General features: G+C 50.7%; 1 protein-coding gene across 3 annotated transcripts in view; it reads right to left on the bottom strand.

Annotated features, from left to right (window-relative positions):
* The window catches only part of LOC124506877 (cadherin-23), a 43,669-nt gene that overhangs the window by 24,103 nt on the left and 2,960 nt on the right, over positions 1 to 16,606 (bottom strand). For all 3 annotated transcript variants that reach the window (XM_047072892.1, XM_047072895.1, XM_047072893.1), the window contains exons 2-8: positions 7,940 to 8,161; positions 7,505 to 7,624; positions 6,684 to 6,864; positions 3,373 to 3,506; positions 2,618 to 2,827; positions 1,972 to 2,079; positions 427 to 529 (exon numbers count right to left, since the gene is read on the bottom strand). In XM_047072892.1, coding sequence (XP_046928848.1) covers positions 427 to 529; positions 1,972 to 2,079; positions 2,618 to 2,827; positions 3,373 to 3,506; positions 6,684 to 6,864; positions 7,505 to 7,564 — 796 coding nt within the window. In that variant the 5' untranslated portion in view covers positions 7,565 to 7,624; positions 7,940 to 8,161. The remainder of the gene's footprint in view (positions 1 to 426; positions 530 to 1,971; positions 2,080 to 2,617; positions 2,828 to 3,372; positions 3,507 to 6,683; positions 6,865 to 7,504; positions 7,625 to 7,939; positions 8,162 to 16,606) is intronic.

Below are 16,606 nucleotides of genomic sequence, written 5' to 3'. Positions count from 1 at the left end.
CCTGAGCTTCCAGAAGCTTCTAAGATGCCCTGGGCTCCTGGGGTGAGGGAGCAGGGAGGGGCGAGCAAAGCCCCTCCTGGGTGGTCTTCACACCTTAATTGCCCCTCTTGGGGGGAGGTTATGGGGCTGCTTTCAGACTACTTTGGGGGCCAATGACCACAGGTGTCTTTTCCAAGCAGACCTATGGCCTCTTCGGTTGGTCCTCAAAAGGTGTGGCAACCAGGGGGCCACCAGCCCCTCAGGGCTGTGCCCCTTCCTCCCTCCATATGCTTGTGCACCTGCTGGGTCTGTGTTCAGCCAGGTGGCGAGGCTGCCTCCCCAGCCAGGCTTCAGCGGGGCCCCCTATCAAGTGCAAGGGAGGTCCTCAGGCATCTGGGGCCTGGGTGGTGCCTGCAGCAGGAGTTCCCAGGTGGGTCTGGCACCTACCAGCGGGAGAGTTCTCCATCACCTCTGCCTGGTAGGTGCTCTGGGTAAAGAGGGGATGGTTGTCATTCTCGTCTGCCAGAAAGACCAGCAGCAAGTCAAAATCCTGAGGGAGGCACAAAGGGAGGTTAGGTTGTAGGCCACGTTCTAGCAAAATGCTCCAGTTGGACGGGAGCTGAGAGGTGGGGGGGGGGGAGGGGGCGGGTCAGGGCAGAGAGGTAGATAATTAAAAAGCCTACCAGGTCCAGAGACCTGGGTTCAAGTCCCTGATGTGCTAGCAGCTCTCTTGGTGCCCCTGGGCAAATCATTTCCCCTATCTGGGCCTCAGTTTTCCAATCTGGCAAATGGGAATCCTAACTCCTTCACAGAGGTATTGTGAACTGAATAGGGTGGATGCGAACAACATTTAATCGTGCTCCATCTGCTGGTAAAGGACTTCAGACAGGAAGATGAGTCTTGGCTTTCAGACCCTGCAGGCCTGCCTGATGCCCCAGTCTGGGCTCAAACAAACTCTCACCCAGTGCTGTACCTCCTGCCTTTCCAAAACCACAGTATAGTCCTTACTCAGAACCTCTCCATACCCCTGGACGCTATCTCCATTGCACAGCCGAAGAAACGAAGGGCCGGAGGTGGGGCGGCTATTCAGAGCCACAGGGCAGGCTGGTGGCAGAGGGGGGACCAGCCTCCCCGCTTCCCGATTCCCACCACTTAATGCTGCTGCTTCCAGGGCGATCCGCCCTCCTACAGCACAGGCAGGGAGGGGGATGAGAGCCCGGGGTGGGGGGGGGGGGAGAGGAGGAGGTTGGAAGTGAGAGGAGAGAGGAAGGAAGAAAGGAGAGGAACGCCAGATGAGGGGCCCGTGGCTTATGACCACCTCCAGCCGAATGTCTCCTGGGCTTATACAGACGGGGAACCGGAGGCGCAGAATGAGCAGCGCCTTGACCGGGCCAGGCAGCCAGTCGGAAGCAGAGCTGAGATGAGCCAGACCCAAGGACTCTTGGCCAGGGCTCTGCCCCAGACCTCATGGGCTGGGAATAGAGGGCAGACTCCTACCCCCAAAGGGACTGCCTTGCGACACCCACCCCCTCCTGGCAAAAAGACCCAACTTTCTTGGCTTTTGAGGGAAAGCCACCTGGAAAATGCAACCCTCTCAGAACCCCAGAGTATGAGCTTCTGAGTGCAGGCCTGTGTGCACACACAGCTGTGGCGTGTGCCCAAGTAGCAGTGGCGTGGGGAGGAAAGAGGACAGCCGGTGTTGAGTGTTGGCCACGTGCGAGCCACTGGGCTGAGGACTGTATAGACACTGGCTCCTTCAAGTCCTTTCCACAACTTTGGGGTAGGGCTGGTCTTCATTTTGCCGAAGAGAAGGAAAAAGGGATACGGGAGGAAATCTACTTGCCAAAGCCACACGTTCAACGGCAGGCACAACAGGGATTTGAACCCAGCACTCGCGTACTCTAAAACCTGTGCGTCTGATCCCCAGGCATACTGCCTGCCACCTCCAGCGTGCAGTCCCGCTCCCCGCCCCCCCGTGTCCTCTGGCCTCACCCTCCTGGCTATGCGTGGGTTCTCCGGGTTGTCCTTCACGGAAACGGTCAGCTTGTACTCGGGGATCCGCTCACGGTCCAGTGGCCGGTTCACGGTGATGACCCCTGTCTGGGATGTGGACGGCTGGTGAGCTGAGCAGTGCCCCGTCCCCCACTTTGGGCTCTGGTCCACACTGCTTCACCCGCGGCTCCCGGAATAGCTGTGAATTCTCTCCCTAAATCGCCAGAGATACGGTCTAGAAGGCCATAACGGGCTGGCAGGGTCTTGCCAGAGCAAAAGAGTGAGTCCCCGATGTCCAGGTCTTGCTGTCTCAAAGGGTGGGTCCCCTGAGGGTCCCGTGGTGCTCAAGCTGGTAGGTAATACTCCAAGAGGACGACGGGGACTTGCTGGTGCATCTTGGTAATGAACCAAGAGGAACTCAGGCTCTGGCTCCATCTCTGCACATGACAGGCCTTGGGGACGACAGGGACCCCAGAGATGGCTTAGCTGGAAATCCAAGATTCCATACCACCCAGAGACGCCCACGTCCCAGCAGAGGGCAGAAGCCTGGGGAGGAGATTGAACCAGGAGGAGCCCAGATAGCGGAGCAGAAAAGCCTCTAGGGCAGGGTCCTCTTTTCCCAGAGGAACCCCGGGGGCCTCCCTACCGTGGCATTGATGGAGAAGGCCCGCTCTCGGTTGCCTGCAGTGATGTTGAAGGTGAGGAGGGCGTTGCACCCGCTGTCAGCGTCACTGGCCAGGATGTGGGCGACGAAGCTGGAGACGGGGCTATTCTCACTGATGGTGATGTTCATGGGCAGATTCAGCAGCACGGGGTCATTGTCATTGATGTCCAGCACGCGAATCCCCACCAGCATCTGGGGCACGTTGGGGAAGAGGAGGACGTGGTGCAGGATGAGGAGAAAAGGGGGCATGGCGGGGAGGGAGAAGAGAGAAGGAAGAGAAGGTCGTGTTAGATATGGTGGCGGAGGTGGAAGGGATGGGTGAGATGGGGCAGGAGAGTAAGGGCCATGGTAATTGACAAAGGAAAGGTACAGGTGGTCGCGGAGAAGGGAGAAGACGAGGAAAATGGCAATAAAAAAGGCAAGAGGACGAAAGTGAGGATAAGAAGCAAGCAGAATGGGTGAAGGGGCAGAGATGGGGCAGAGGGCCGGGTGGCGATGGCAGAGTGACAGGTGCAGAGGCCGGGCTGTCTGGGTGGGCAGAGCTCTGAATGGCCACGGCCGCCAGGCCCCAGTGAGCCCCAAGAGGCACTGGCAAACCCGGTGGGGGCCCTGAGGGTCTGGACTGGCTCCCGGTCAGCCTGTGGCCTCTGGGTTCAGGGTGGGCATTTATAGAAATCTCTATGGACAGTGAAGGGGTCAGTGAGGGGAAGCCAATGGAATGAGGCCCCAAGACTCACCGTGGAGCTAAGTGGAGGCACCCCTCTGTCGCGGGCACAGATGGTCAGGTTGTAAAAGGCAATGGTCTCCCGATCCAGCTCCACATCCTTCCGGACACGCAGCACCCCCTCCACAGGAGAGATCACAAACTCGCCTGGGTGTTGCCCAAGGGAGGTGGAGTTAGCTGGGAATGGCCAAGAGCTGTGGAAAGCCCAGGCCTCTCCCTCCTTTCTCCAGCGAACCTTCCTCAGCGGGGGTGGGGGATAGCTGGGCTGGGTCCTCCTGTGTCCCCTGCTTCCGATCCACAGGGAACCTCGCTTGGGCTGGCCAGGGCGGGAGCAAAGGGGACAGAGAACGGCTAGGGGTGCAGGTGCTTACGGGCCCGCTTATAGCCCAACGTGCCTGAGAGGCCAGGCTGGTTTCTTTCCCTGGGCCCCATGCAGGGCAGGGACTGACCCTGAGTAAGAGGGTTGTGTTGAAAAAGTGGGGCCCCTTTCTACACAAGCACCCTCTGACCACCACTGACCCAAATCACTATTGATCAGAAACTGATTAGCGAGGGTCTCGGGTACTTTGTAATGTGCAATGTCTTCCAGATGCCATGTCTCGGAAAACCGGATATTGGGGACTGAAGGAACGCCTTGCTAGGGGTGAGGCACCGAGGCAGGACAGAGCGGGAGGGTCTGAGGGCAGGGAAGCCCCCCAGCTGCTCTCCCTACAGCCCTGGTATCGAGCCACAGCTGGTGTGCTGTGTGTGGTGTGCAGAACACAGGGTTCTGCCAGGTCTGGGGCCACCCCGTGGCCTCTAGTCAGACCTGACTTCTTTTCTCTGATGTTCTGGAAAACCCTCAGCTGGCCCTTTGGCTTCCGTCCTTATTTTGGCTTGGCTGAGGGGGCAGATGTCTGAGAGGGTCTACAGCAAGAACCTCAGATCCTCAGGCTGATGTGGAAGGGACCTCAGAGACCATTGAGTGTCGTTTGGAAAATGAACTGAGAGTCCAGAGATGTGCGACGACTTTTCTAAGCTCCCATAGCAGTTCTCGCCAGAACCAGTATTCAAATCCAGGGCTCTGGGTCTCAGCCCGCTGCATCCTGGGACGGTGGTCTTTCCCGACACCACCATCAGAGTGGATCAGGGCAGGAGGTTTCGGAGGGAGGGGTGAGGACGGAGAGCGGTTGGAGGGGAAGGGCGGAGGGGAGCAGGTGGGAGCCCAGGTGGACAGAAGAAGGGCAGGGAAGGCGATGGAGAAGATGGGCAGAGGCGAGCATGAGGAAGGGGGGCTGCCTCTGTGCCCTCCCCCGGGACCTGGGGACAGAGAGAAAGCTACTTCCTTTCACTTTCCCTTTGACACCTGGGGGAAAAGGCCCAGAGCGGGACACTGACTTGCTCTGGAAACACAGAGCACAGGGGCATGGCGAGGGTGGAGGCCCAAACGCCCAGCCATTCCCTCTCCCTACTCTTTCCACCCAAACTCACCACCCCTGCCTCTCTGACTGCAGTAACAGCCCTCTGTGGCCCACCTGCAGCCTCACAGGCCGCCCCCTCCTAGAGAAGTGGAAACTGGTTGGAGCCGGATTTCCTGAGCCTGATACTCCAAGGGCTCATGAGAACTGGGGATTCCCTTTCTAGGGGTTTCCCAGCCCTGTCTCAGCCCCTTGACCATGTGCGAACAGATGGCCTCCTGCCCGCTCTCCAAAGCCAGCTGCCCTCTTGAAGGAAGGAAAGGGATCCTGAGAATTCGGGGTGGTGGGGGGGGGCAGGTCTAAGGCTCTGAGGGACTGGGCCCAGGCTAGACCTCCATGAGATCAGCTGGAGGAATGAAGATCAGGGAGGTGGGCGGGACAAGGGTCCCCACACTACAAATTATCCTCAGTGGCTTGGCCCCAGAGAACTTCCTGCCATTCTACTCCTTTCGGAGATAGGGGTTAAAAGCAGAGACTTTCCGGGGCGCCTGGGTGGCTCGGTCGGTTGGGCGTCCGACTTCAGCTCAGGTCATGATCTCACAGTTCGTGAGTTCGAGCCCCGCGTTGGGCTCTGTGCCAACAGCTCGGAGCCTGGAGCCTGCTTCAAAATTCTATGTCTCCCTCTCTCTCTGCTCCTCCCCTGCTCATGCTCTGTCTCTCTCTCTCCTTCAAAAATAAATAAAAACATAAAAAAAAAAAAAGCAGAGACTTTCCATCTGCATCCTGACTTCACTACTTTGTGCCCTTGGGCACGGTTACTGGGCCCTGCCTCCATGTCCTCATATGGAAAATGGGCCAATAAAGAGGTGCCACTTGCAGGGGTGAGCTGGGGCTAGACAAGGCTGGGTCCCCCTCGTGTGTGCTGAATCCGTGGCAGGTCTTGGTATCATTAGGGGGACGCCGAAAGGAAGGCCAGGCAGTCCTCTGAAGGAAGTGGGGGCTTTCAGGGAGGATGAGGGTGTATGAAGGGTCTGAGGACCGGGCTTGACTGACAGCTGCAGGTCCCACATCCACCTTCAGGTCCTGAATCAGTGATGTTCATTGCCTGTGTCTTCCAACTGGAACGCATGCTCTAGAAGGGCGGGGATTTGGGTCTCTTGTGTACCATACTGTATCCTCAGCACTTGGCATATGATTGGCATATGGTAGGTGCTCAATAAATATTTGTTGCGTGATCAATTAAAAATCAGGATGTTTTGCAAAGATTTGGACTTCTGGCTTTTCTTTTGAAAATGGGAAGACCTGGCCTCTCTGGGCCTGCATTTTGACATGGCCACGCTGGCAGGAGCTGAGCTGCAGGCTGTTACAGCCCCTGCTACTCCCTACTGTCTTGCCTAGACCCCTTCTCCCATGTATATCTCCTGCCCGACACCAGCAGACATTTAAATTTGGAATTCCTACTCTATGGAAACGAGTGGAAACTGACCTGAGGAACCTCTCTGGCCAGGGCAAGCCCTGCCCTTCACCCCAGGACAACCACTGAGGTAGCTGTGAAGGCTCTTCATGGTAACAAGATGCGCAGAAAAATCTGGGTGCTGAATGCATCTAGGGGGTCCTGATGGTTTGGGGCAAGGATATTCGTCCTCCCTCCGTGCTGGAGTTATTTCTCTGGGTATGACACAGGGGCATTTTCTATCTGATTCTCAAAGGGGTCTCTGACCCTCCAAGGCTACCAGTCTCTGTTCCCGGATTTCAGAATGTTCTCACATATCCCGATGAAGAAGGGGTGGGGAGAAGAGTATTTCCACCATCTGATGGGTGGGGAAAACTGAGGCCCAGAGAGAGCAAGGCCACGGCTCCTAAGTGAGGTGGGGGGAGAGGCCCCCGGATTGTGCCGCCCTCCACGCCCGGCTCAGGCCCCACTCACCCAGAGGGTCTCCGTCCACGATGCTGTATTCCACCTGCCCGTTGGGGCCTGAGTCCTGGTCATGGGCCAGGAAGGTCCACACTCGGGGCCCCGGCTGGCCCTCGGTGACGTCAAATGGCCCCTCGTAGTCTCGGGGGAAGGTGGGCACATTGTCATTGATGTCGTTCACGTTCACAAGCACCTGAGATGGTGGATAAACTTAGCTGGGGCTGCATCCCAGCCAGCCCTGTGCTGAGCTCAGTTCTCTCATCTGTGAAGTGGGTCTGATAACCCTGTCTCATCGGGTTGATGCCAAAATCCTCAGGGATCGTGGATGGGGGAAGGTCTTTTAAGCTATGTCTGTGGATGAGTTACTATCATTGTTAAAGCCTTTATATGGGCTTCATCATCACATTATTAATAGTTATGCTCCAACCTTTATTTATTGCTGCACTGTGGTCATTTCCCCATGGTCTCATCTGTCCCTCCCACACCTTGACAGTTTTTATTATCTCCCTTTTATGGAGGAGTGAAGCGAAGCTCAGGGAGGTTAACTGACTTGCCCAGCGTCACACAGCTAGGAAGTGGAGAGCAGGGGTAGGAGCTTCTGTTGGTTTGGCCAGAGTTTGCGCTCTTCCCATGAAGGGGAGGAAGGCAGGTGTCACGATCTGTCTGATAGATGCAGCCACACAGAGAAGTTCAGTAAGATCCTCAGTCACACATCAAGTTCGGCTCGGTTGCCAAGACCAGGATAGGGCTCTTGGATTTAGGTGTTTCTCCCGGACAATCTTTCTGGGCCCTGTCCTCCCCAAGTTGAGGCTCTGTCCCACCCGCCCACCCACCGTGGTGGTAGAGGTGAGGCGGTGAGATAAGATGGGGCACTGGTCCGTGGCAGTGACCATCAGAGTGTAGCGGCCATGGCTAATCTCATAATCCAGCTCCTTGGCAGCACTGATGATGCCCTGGGGGAATAAGAGAGGGGACAGGGTGGATCAATGGGTGATGGATCTGGGGCACCCTGGGGACCAGCTTCTTCATGCAGTCCCCTCAGACCACCCCAGGAAGCATGTTCTGACATCCCGGCCAGGATGGGGAACCCTTGTTGCCATCCCACCCAAGCTTTGCCTCCTTCTGCATTGGATGCCTCCCCCCCCCCCACAAGTTTCCTCCAGACTCCCATCTTTGCTCTGCTCCCATCTCCCATGATGTCACTAAGGTCCCCTCTAACCCCTTTAGCCAGCTGAACCTCCTCCTAAACCCCGCCATCAGCTGCTGACCGTGTGTCTGTCGATACGGAAGGTGTTGATGATGTTGCCTGCGACAATGGCGTAGTTAACTGTGCCATTGGGCCCCTCATCCAGGTCTAGTGCCTGGATGGTGATGAGGCTAGCATTGATTGTGTCTGGGCCCTCGTCCAGTAAGATCTCATAGTGGGGCTGCTGGAACACAGGTGCATTATCGTTCTCATCCACGATGGTCACGTACACATGAGTGGTGGCCTGTGGAGAAGAATACGGTCAGGTTCCTCGCTCAGTTGGGTAAGACGGTTTGACCAGTGGAGCCAGCTGGATATTCTCCTAGGCTGGGATCACTTAGCGTGATACAATATGGTGAGAGAAAGAGAGAAGGATGAGAGGGTGGAAAGTCACAGGCTGGTAGAGGAGGAAATCACAGAGGCTACCAAAAGCCGAGCTAGGTAACTGTTTAGGTCCAAGATGGCACTTACATCACTGCTCCTTTGTCTATGCCCATGACAGACATCACTAATCAATTGTGGCACTGCTGAGATGCAACCTCATAATCCTTGTCAGCACAGCGATCTAGTGATTCAAATTGACATATGAGATGAATCCCAGTAACCAATCCCCTAGCCCACAGCTTTGTTTGGGCCAGGGCCTTACCGACCCTGGGCTTCCTGCTAGATCACGAAAGTTAAGAATGTGATGTTCTCAGCCCAATACAATATTAAAATTCACTCACTGTTCACGTAAATGGAAGAGATACCTAATTTCAGCATGTTTAAGAAGGAAGACATTGGGTTTGGGGCAATTAAATTGGCAGAACTTGTTGAACCATGAAAAAGAAAGCTCACAGAATATGACTTCACTGTAAGAACATTTTCTGCAATATGCTGTCCTGTAATTGGCCATTTCTGGCTGATGCTAGGTCTAATAAGACCACACAAAATATCCAGCCAGCTGGAACTCAGTGATCAGCACTCAAGAAACAGAGAGAAATTATTGATGTGGCACTTTACAAGCAGAGTACATAAATGGGAGAAAGATATTAGCCACGTGCTGGTATTCTCTGTTCCTTGCACTGCCCCCCTTCCTTTTTCTGCTTCCCAACCTGGGAGGATGTTCCCTGTAGACTGTTTCATCTGGGCTCCTTTGCCATGTAGCTTCCAGAGGGGTTTTAGAAACAGGAAGTCCTGGAAAAAGCCAGGAGGAGGGAAGAAAGAGAGGTGAGGGCATTTCTTCCACACTCCTTCCTCTCTTCACTGCAGTTCTGCCAGTGGCTGTGTTTTTCCGGCTGGGTGGCCCTCCTTCCATGGCTCTAGCTCTCCCTGGGCTCATGTCACCTCACCTCCTCTCATTGTCCTTCTGGATGCATGGGTGGTAGCTGCTTCCTGCAGTTGCTGGTCTATGGGTGCTTCACCAGCCCTCTGTACATGGTCCCCCCTTAAACTTGCTTCAGAGGAGCCCTAAGTGTGCCATCTGTTTCCTGCCAGGACCCTAAGACAAACCATAATCAGTGACTAATAGAAGATAATAAGGATATAATAATGCAAAAATGCCTGGGTAGAGAGACTATGACTAGGCCATTGCCAAGGCCAGAGAATAGAAAGCAGGTGATACAAAAAGCTGGATGGAGACAGCTTGTGTACATCTTTTTTTCTGGGGCTTTGAAACCTACCTTGGGTGGCTCTGGAAACCCCTGTGGGGAGACCGACAGAGAGCAGTAGACCTACAGCTGAGAAGATTGTCACTGCCTCTGAGGAGGCAATGGGTCCACTGAGCTGCGGCTATGGATCTGGGAGAGGTGGGGGTCATGTGGTTGCTAAAATTGTTTCCCAAGCAGGTAGGGTTGGCAACCTTGAGATAGAGCTCTGTGAACTTGGGCATACCACATCTCCTTTCTGGACTTTTTCTGTTAATAAAGAACCTGATTTTATATCTAAAGTCCCTTCCAGTTCAAGCAGTCTGGGGTTCTGGTGTGCTGTCATAAGTCATGTGGAATAAATCCCACTATCAGGGAAGCATTCATCTGGGTCTTAGAGTCTCAGTGAATCTTTTTGTTATTTTTTTAAATTTGTTTTAGAGAGAGAGAGACAGAACATGAGCGGGGGAGGGGCAGAGGGAGAGGGAGACACAGAATCCGAAGCAGGCCCCAGGCTCTGAGCTGTCAGCACAGAGCCTGACACGGGTCTGGAACTCATGAACTGGGAGATCATGACCTGAGCCGAAGTTGGACGCTTAACTGACTGAACCACCCAGGAGCCCCTATTTTATTTTTATTATTATTATTTTTAAAATTTATTTTTGAGAGAGAGAGAGGGTGAGAGAGACATACAGAGCGTGAATGGGGGAGGGGTAGAGAGAGCGTCAGCTCAGAGGCTGACGCGGGGCTCGAACCCACAAACCGGGAGATAATGACCTGAGCCGAAGTTGGACGTTCAACCAACTGAGCCACCCAGGCACCCCTCGATGAATCTTTATTAAAACAGTAATCACACACAGAGGGGAAATGCATTATTTTAACATTTCTCAAACTTTTCTACCGGAGTGGAGAGGGCACTTGCACCGACTTTGAGGTATACTCTGAAGTGTCTGTCTTAAGAAGGAAATACCTTCAAAGGGGTGCCTGGGTGGCTCAGTCAGTTAAGTGTCCGACTTGGGCTCAGGTCACGATCTCACAGTTTGTGAGTTCAACTGTGCTGACAGCTCAGAGCCTGGAGCCTGCTTCAGATTCTGTGTCTCCCTCTGTCTTTGCTCCTTCTCCGCTTACACTCTCTCTCTCTCAAAAAATAAAATAAAACATTAAAAAAAGAGAAGGAAATACCTTCACAATCTCTCATGTTATCTTTGAAAGCTCATACAGATTTTACAGTCTTCTCCATAATGTGTTTGTGTTAGTTTTCATTAACAATAGTGGTAGGGATTTATGTCCCCAACATAGAAACACCCAAATGTATAAAACAAATACTAACAGGGGCCCCTGGGTGGCTCAGTCGGTTAAGCGTTCGACTTCGGCTCAGGTCATGATCTCACGGTCCGTGAGTTCGAGCCCCGCGTCGGGCTCTGTGCTGACAGCTCAGAGCCTGGAGCCTGCTTCAGATCCTGTCTCCCTCTGTGACCCTCCCCCATTCATGCTCCGTCTCTGTCTCAAAAATAAATAAACATTAAAAAAAAAACACAAATATTAACAGACATAAAGGGAGAAATGGGCAGTAATACAATACTAGCAGAAAACTTCAATACCCCACTTACATCAATGGATAGGTCATCCAGACAGAAAATCAATAAAGAAATATTGGCCTTAAACAACATATTAGACCAGATGGACTTAGTAGGTATATACAGAACATTTCATCCCAAAACTACAGAATACTATTCTTATTAAAAGCACATGGAACATTCTCTGGGATAGATCACATGTTAGGCTACAAAACAAGTCTCAGTGAATTCAAGAAGACTGAAATCATATCAAGTATTTTTTCTGACCACAGTGGTATGAAACTAGAAATCAAAAGAAGAAAATGTTAAAAAAACCCACAAATACATAAAGGCTAAGCAAATGTTACCAAACAACCAATGGGTTAAAAAGAAATCAAAGAGAAAATAAATACCTTGAGATGAATGAAAATGGAAACACAACTTTTTAAAATCTAAGGGATAAAGCAAAAACAGTCCTAAGAGGAAAGTTCATAGTGGTACAGATGTACCTCGGAAAACAAGAAAACATCCCAAATAAACAACTGAACTTTATACCTAAAGGGACTAGAAAAAGATCAATCAAAGCCCAAATTTAGTAAGAGGAAGAAATAAAGATCAGAGTGGCAATAAAACGAAGACTAAAAAAACAACAACAGCAAGATCAATGAAACGAAGAAACTAGAAACGTGCAACCTTTCAAGATTGAATCATGAAGTAGAAAATCTGAATAGACTGATTACAAGTAATAAAAATGAATCAGTAATTTTAAAACTCCCTCCAAACAAAAGTCCAGCACCAGACAGCTTTGCAGGTGAATTCTGCCAAATATTTAAAGAAATGTTCATAGTTATACTTCTCAAATTATCCTAAAAAAATTGAAGAGGAAGGAATGCTTCCAAATTCCTTTTTTGAGGCCAGGAGTACCCTGATATCAAAACCAGACAAACAGACCATGAGAAAAGAAAATGACAGACCAATATACCTGATGAACATAGATGCCAAAATCCTCAATTAGCAAACCGGATTCAACAATACATTAAAAGGATCACACACCACAATCAAGTGGCAATTATTCCAGGGATGTAAGAATGGTTCAACATCCACAGATCAATCAACCTGATACACTACATTAGCAAAATGAAGGATAAAAATCATATGAAAACCTCAATAGATGCAAAAAGAGCATCTGACAAAATTTAACATCTATTTATGATGAAAACTCATAACAAGGTTGTATAGAAGGAACATACTTCATCATAACAAAGGCTATATATGACAACCCCACGGCTAATATCAATGGTGAAAAGCTGAAGGCTCTTTTTCTCTAAGGTCAGAAATAAGACAAGGATGTCCACTCTTACTGCTTTTATTCAACCTATATTGAAAGTCTTAGCCACAGCAATTAGACAAGAAAAAGAAATAAAAGGCATCCAAACTGGGAATGGAGGAAGTAAAACTGTTACGATTTGCAGATGACATGACACTATATAAAGAAAACTCCAAAGACTCTACCAAAAAAACTATTAGAACTGAAAAATATATTCAGAAAAGTCACAGGATACAAAATGAACATACATAAATTGTATACTAATAACAAGTTATCAGAAAGAGAAATTAAGAAAACAATGCCATTTACAATTACATCAAAAAGAGTAAAATACATGGAAATAACTTTAACCAAAGTCAAAGACCTGTACTCTGAAAACTTTAAGACTTATGAAGGGAATTGAAGATGGCATGAAAAAATGGAAAGACATACCATGCTCATGGATTGTAAGAATTAATATTGTTAAAATGTCTGTACTACCCAAAGCACTCTACAGATTCAATGTGATCCCTATCAAAATACCAAAGGCATTTTTCACAGAACTAGAAGAATCCTAAAACTTGTATGAAACCACAAAGACCCCAAATAGCCAAAGCAATCTTGAGAAAAAAGAACAAAGCTGGAGGTATCATCCCCAAGGTTTCAAACTATACTACAAAGCTATAGTCCTCATAATAATGTGGTACTGACATAAAAACAGACACAGAGATCAATAGAATAAAACAGAGAGTCCAGGAAAAAAACCCATGCATATATGGTCAATTAATCTATAACAAAGAAGGCAAGAGTATACAGTGGGGGCAACTGGGTGGCTTAGTTGGTTAAGCTTCTGACTTCAGGTCAGGTCATGATCTCATGGTTGGTGAGTTTTAGCCTTGCATCAGGCTCTGTGCTGACAGTGCAGAGCCTGCTTGGGATTCTCTCTCTTTCCCTCTCTCTCTGCCCCTCCCCCACATGCTCACTCATTGGCTCTCTCTCTCAAAATAAATAAATAAACTTTAAAAAAGAATATACAATGGGAAGAAATTTAAAATGGATTAAAGACTTTAATCCATAAAATATGGCCTGAAACCATAAAATTCCTAGAAGAAAACATAGGCAATGAGCTCTTTGATATAAGAGCAACACTTTTTTTCTTTTTAAAATATGTTTATTTATTTTGAGACAGAAAGAAAGAGAGTGAGAGTGAGGAAGGGGTGGAGAGAGAGGGAGAGAGAGAATCCCGAGCAGGCTCTGTGCTGTCAGTGTGGAGCCTGAGGTGGGGCTCAATCTCATGAACTGTGAGATCATGACCTGAGCAGAAATCAAGAGGCAGCCGCTTAACTGACTGAGCCACCCAGGTGCCTCTCTCTCTCTCTCTCTCTCTCTCTTTCCTTCTTTCCTTCCTTCCTTCCTTCCTTCCTTCCTTCCTTCCTTCCTTCCTTCCTTCCTTCCTTCCTTCCTTCCTCTCTCTTTCTTTCTTTCCCCTCTCTTTCTTTTAAATGTTTACTCAGCAATTTTTATTTTTTTTGGCTCAGTCTCTTCGGACAAGGGCAACAAAAGCTAAAATGAACAAACGAGACTATATCAAACTAAAAAGCTTTTCATGCAAACCATCATCAAAACAAAAAGACAACTACCGAATGGGGCAAGATAATTTCAAATCATATATCCAGTAAGGGGTTAATACCTAAAATGTAGAAAGAACTTACACTACTTAGCAAAACAAATAACCTGATTAAAAAATGGACAGAGGGCCTGCATAGACATTTTTCCAAAGAAGACATACAAATGGCCAACAGGCACGTGAAAAGATGCTCAACATCACTCGTCATCAGGGAAATGCAAATCGAAACCACGATGAGATATCACTTCCCACCTGTCAGAGTGGTTAAAATCAAAAGCACAAACGGTAAGTGTTGGTGAGGATATAGAGAGAAAGTAAAGCTTGTGCACTGTTGGGAATGTAAACTGTGGAAAATGGTATGGAAGTTCCTTTAAAAATTAAAAATAGAACTGCCGTATGAGCCAGTAATTGCACTCCTGGGTGTTGATCCAAAAAACACAAAAACACAAATTCAAAGGGATCCATGCACTCCTATGTGAGCAGCAGCATTGTTCTACAACGGCCAAATTATGGAAGCAGCCCAAGTGCCCACCAATAGATGAACGCATAGAGAGAGATGGGGTCTATAGACACAATGGAATATTACTCAGCCACAAAAAAGAATGAAATCTTGCCATTGTGAAGACATGGATAGACCTAGAGAATATTATGCTCAGTGAAACGTGGTAGAGAAAGAGAATACAGTAGGATATCATTTATATATAGAATAAAAAAAACGCAAATGAACAAACAAAACAAAACGGCAACAGACTTATAGATACAGGAAACAAACGGCTGGTTACCAGAGCAGCGAGGGGGGGCGGGGGCAGGTGAAACAGGTGAAGGGGATGAAGGGGTACAAACTTCCACTTATAAAATAAATAAGCCATGGGGACGAAAAGTACAGCAGGGGGAGCACAGTCGATAATATCCTAACAACGCTGTATGGTGACAGATGGTAACTAGACTTATCACGGGGATCATTCCATAATGTATAAAATACTGAATCACTGCGATAGACACTTGAAACGAATACAATATTGTAGGCCCATTATGTCAATAAAGGGTGTGTGCCTCAAGCATTTGAGAAAAGGTGACCGTCTAGGGAAGCCAACGTGTTCACTTCTTGGCTCTGCACGGTCCTGGATGCAGCCGCGAGCACGCGTCACTGGCCAGGAGCCAGCATGGAGCCCTCCTGAGACCCCCCGAGATGCCAGTGGGAGCCCAGGAGTGCCCCCTTGCAGGGAAGGGGCTGCATTCCAGCCTCACTGATGGGAGCGGCAGTGCTGACATTTCCCACTCCCCCAGGATCCCAGAAGGAGGTCTAGCCATCACGCAGGCTGCAGGGGCTGGGAGAGGGGCACAGCCCCTTCTCTCTGTGACCAGGCCTGAACCTAGGAGGAAAAGGTGGGTGAGGAGGAAGTCAGTGACCCAAAGGCCCTCTCAGCTGAGTCCTTCCTGCCCTGGCATTGAGGCAACAGTGCTTGAGGTTTCTGGACTGTGCCCACACCTTGGGCAATGCCTCTGTATCTCACTCTGATGCAAGCCCAGGAGGCTCACTAGTGGGGGCAGGGGAGTGGAGGACAGCGCCACTGGGCCCTGCTCAGGTGTCCTAGCTCACTGGGGGCGGGGTTTCCCTCCCACTAATCCCAGGCTCTCTTTATCCGCCTTCTAGACCCAGGGGCAGCAGGAGTCTGGTCAAGGGCGGTCTGGGTGAGGCCAGGCCAGGTGCTCTAGGGTCTCACCCTTCAGTGACCCCACCTCACCTCTGTCAGAGGCTGGCCAGGGTGGGAAGAGGGCCCAGGATCTACCTGATTTCAATCGGCTTTCTACCCGCTGTGGGTGGAAGAACTCATACTCTGCCAGCAGGAAAGGCAAGTGGGGTCACAAGGTCAGGATCATGATAAAGGCCCCCATTCTGTCCTGGCAGTCTCTGGGGCTCCCATCTCAGAGGGGGCCTGGGCCAGGGCAGTATCACGTAGCAGTAAAAGCATGATGCCTGCCTTCCAGGAGTGAGGACAGAGCTCCCAGAGAGCCTCTGACTAGGATCGGGACACCCACGGGGCACCCAGAATTCCTGGCTACTTTCTACTTCCTCTACTCTGATTCCCAACCCAGATGGACTCTGGCTGTCCTCTGTCCTTCGGCCTGGGGGTCACGTGAGCTCAAGACCCCTCATGGCTCAGCCAAGCCCCTGGAAGCTTCAGCAAGGCTGGGGTACAATGGAGGCCCTAGTCCCCCACAGCTCACAGTCTAGCTCGGGAGGGCGGATCAGCCCGGGTGCAGATCAGCTGGTTGGCAACTGAGGTGTGATCGCTGAAAGGGGTGTAGGCAGTGAGGCCTGGAGGGGTCCCCGCCAGGGAGCTCAGGACACTTCGTGAAGGGCAACGACTTGAGTGGAGCCCTGAGGGAGAGGGGAGGAGGGAGACACCAGCAGAGGCGCCAGCGCTGGCTGGGGGTGCAAGAGCAGAGGACTAGAGGCGGAGGGCACGACTGTCCTGTGGATGCCTGGGGTACAGGGAGTGAGAGCGGGTGCAGAGTGGAGAGGGTTGCCGGGGCCTGGTGGGAGAGGAGCCGCGACGATTTGCTATAGGAC

Source organism: Lynx rufus, unplaced genomic scaffold (assembly GCF_022079265.1).
Source record: "Lynx rufus isolate CCGP_SWC_20201006 ecotype Redwood Valley unplaced genomic scaffold, mLynRuf1.p SCAF_11, whole genome shotgun sequence".
NCBI lineage: Eukaryota > Metazoa > Chordata > Mammalia > Carnivora > Felidae > Lynx > Lynx rufus.
Note: the sequence above shows the minus strand (reverse complement) of the source record. Positions and strands in the feature narration are given on the sequence as shown.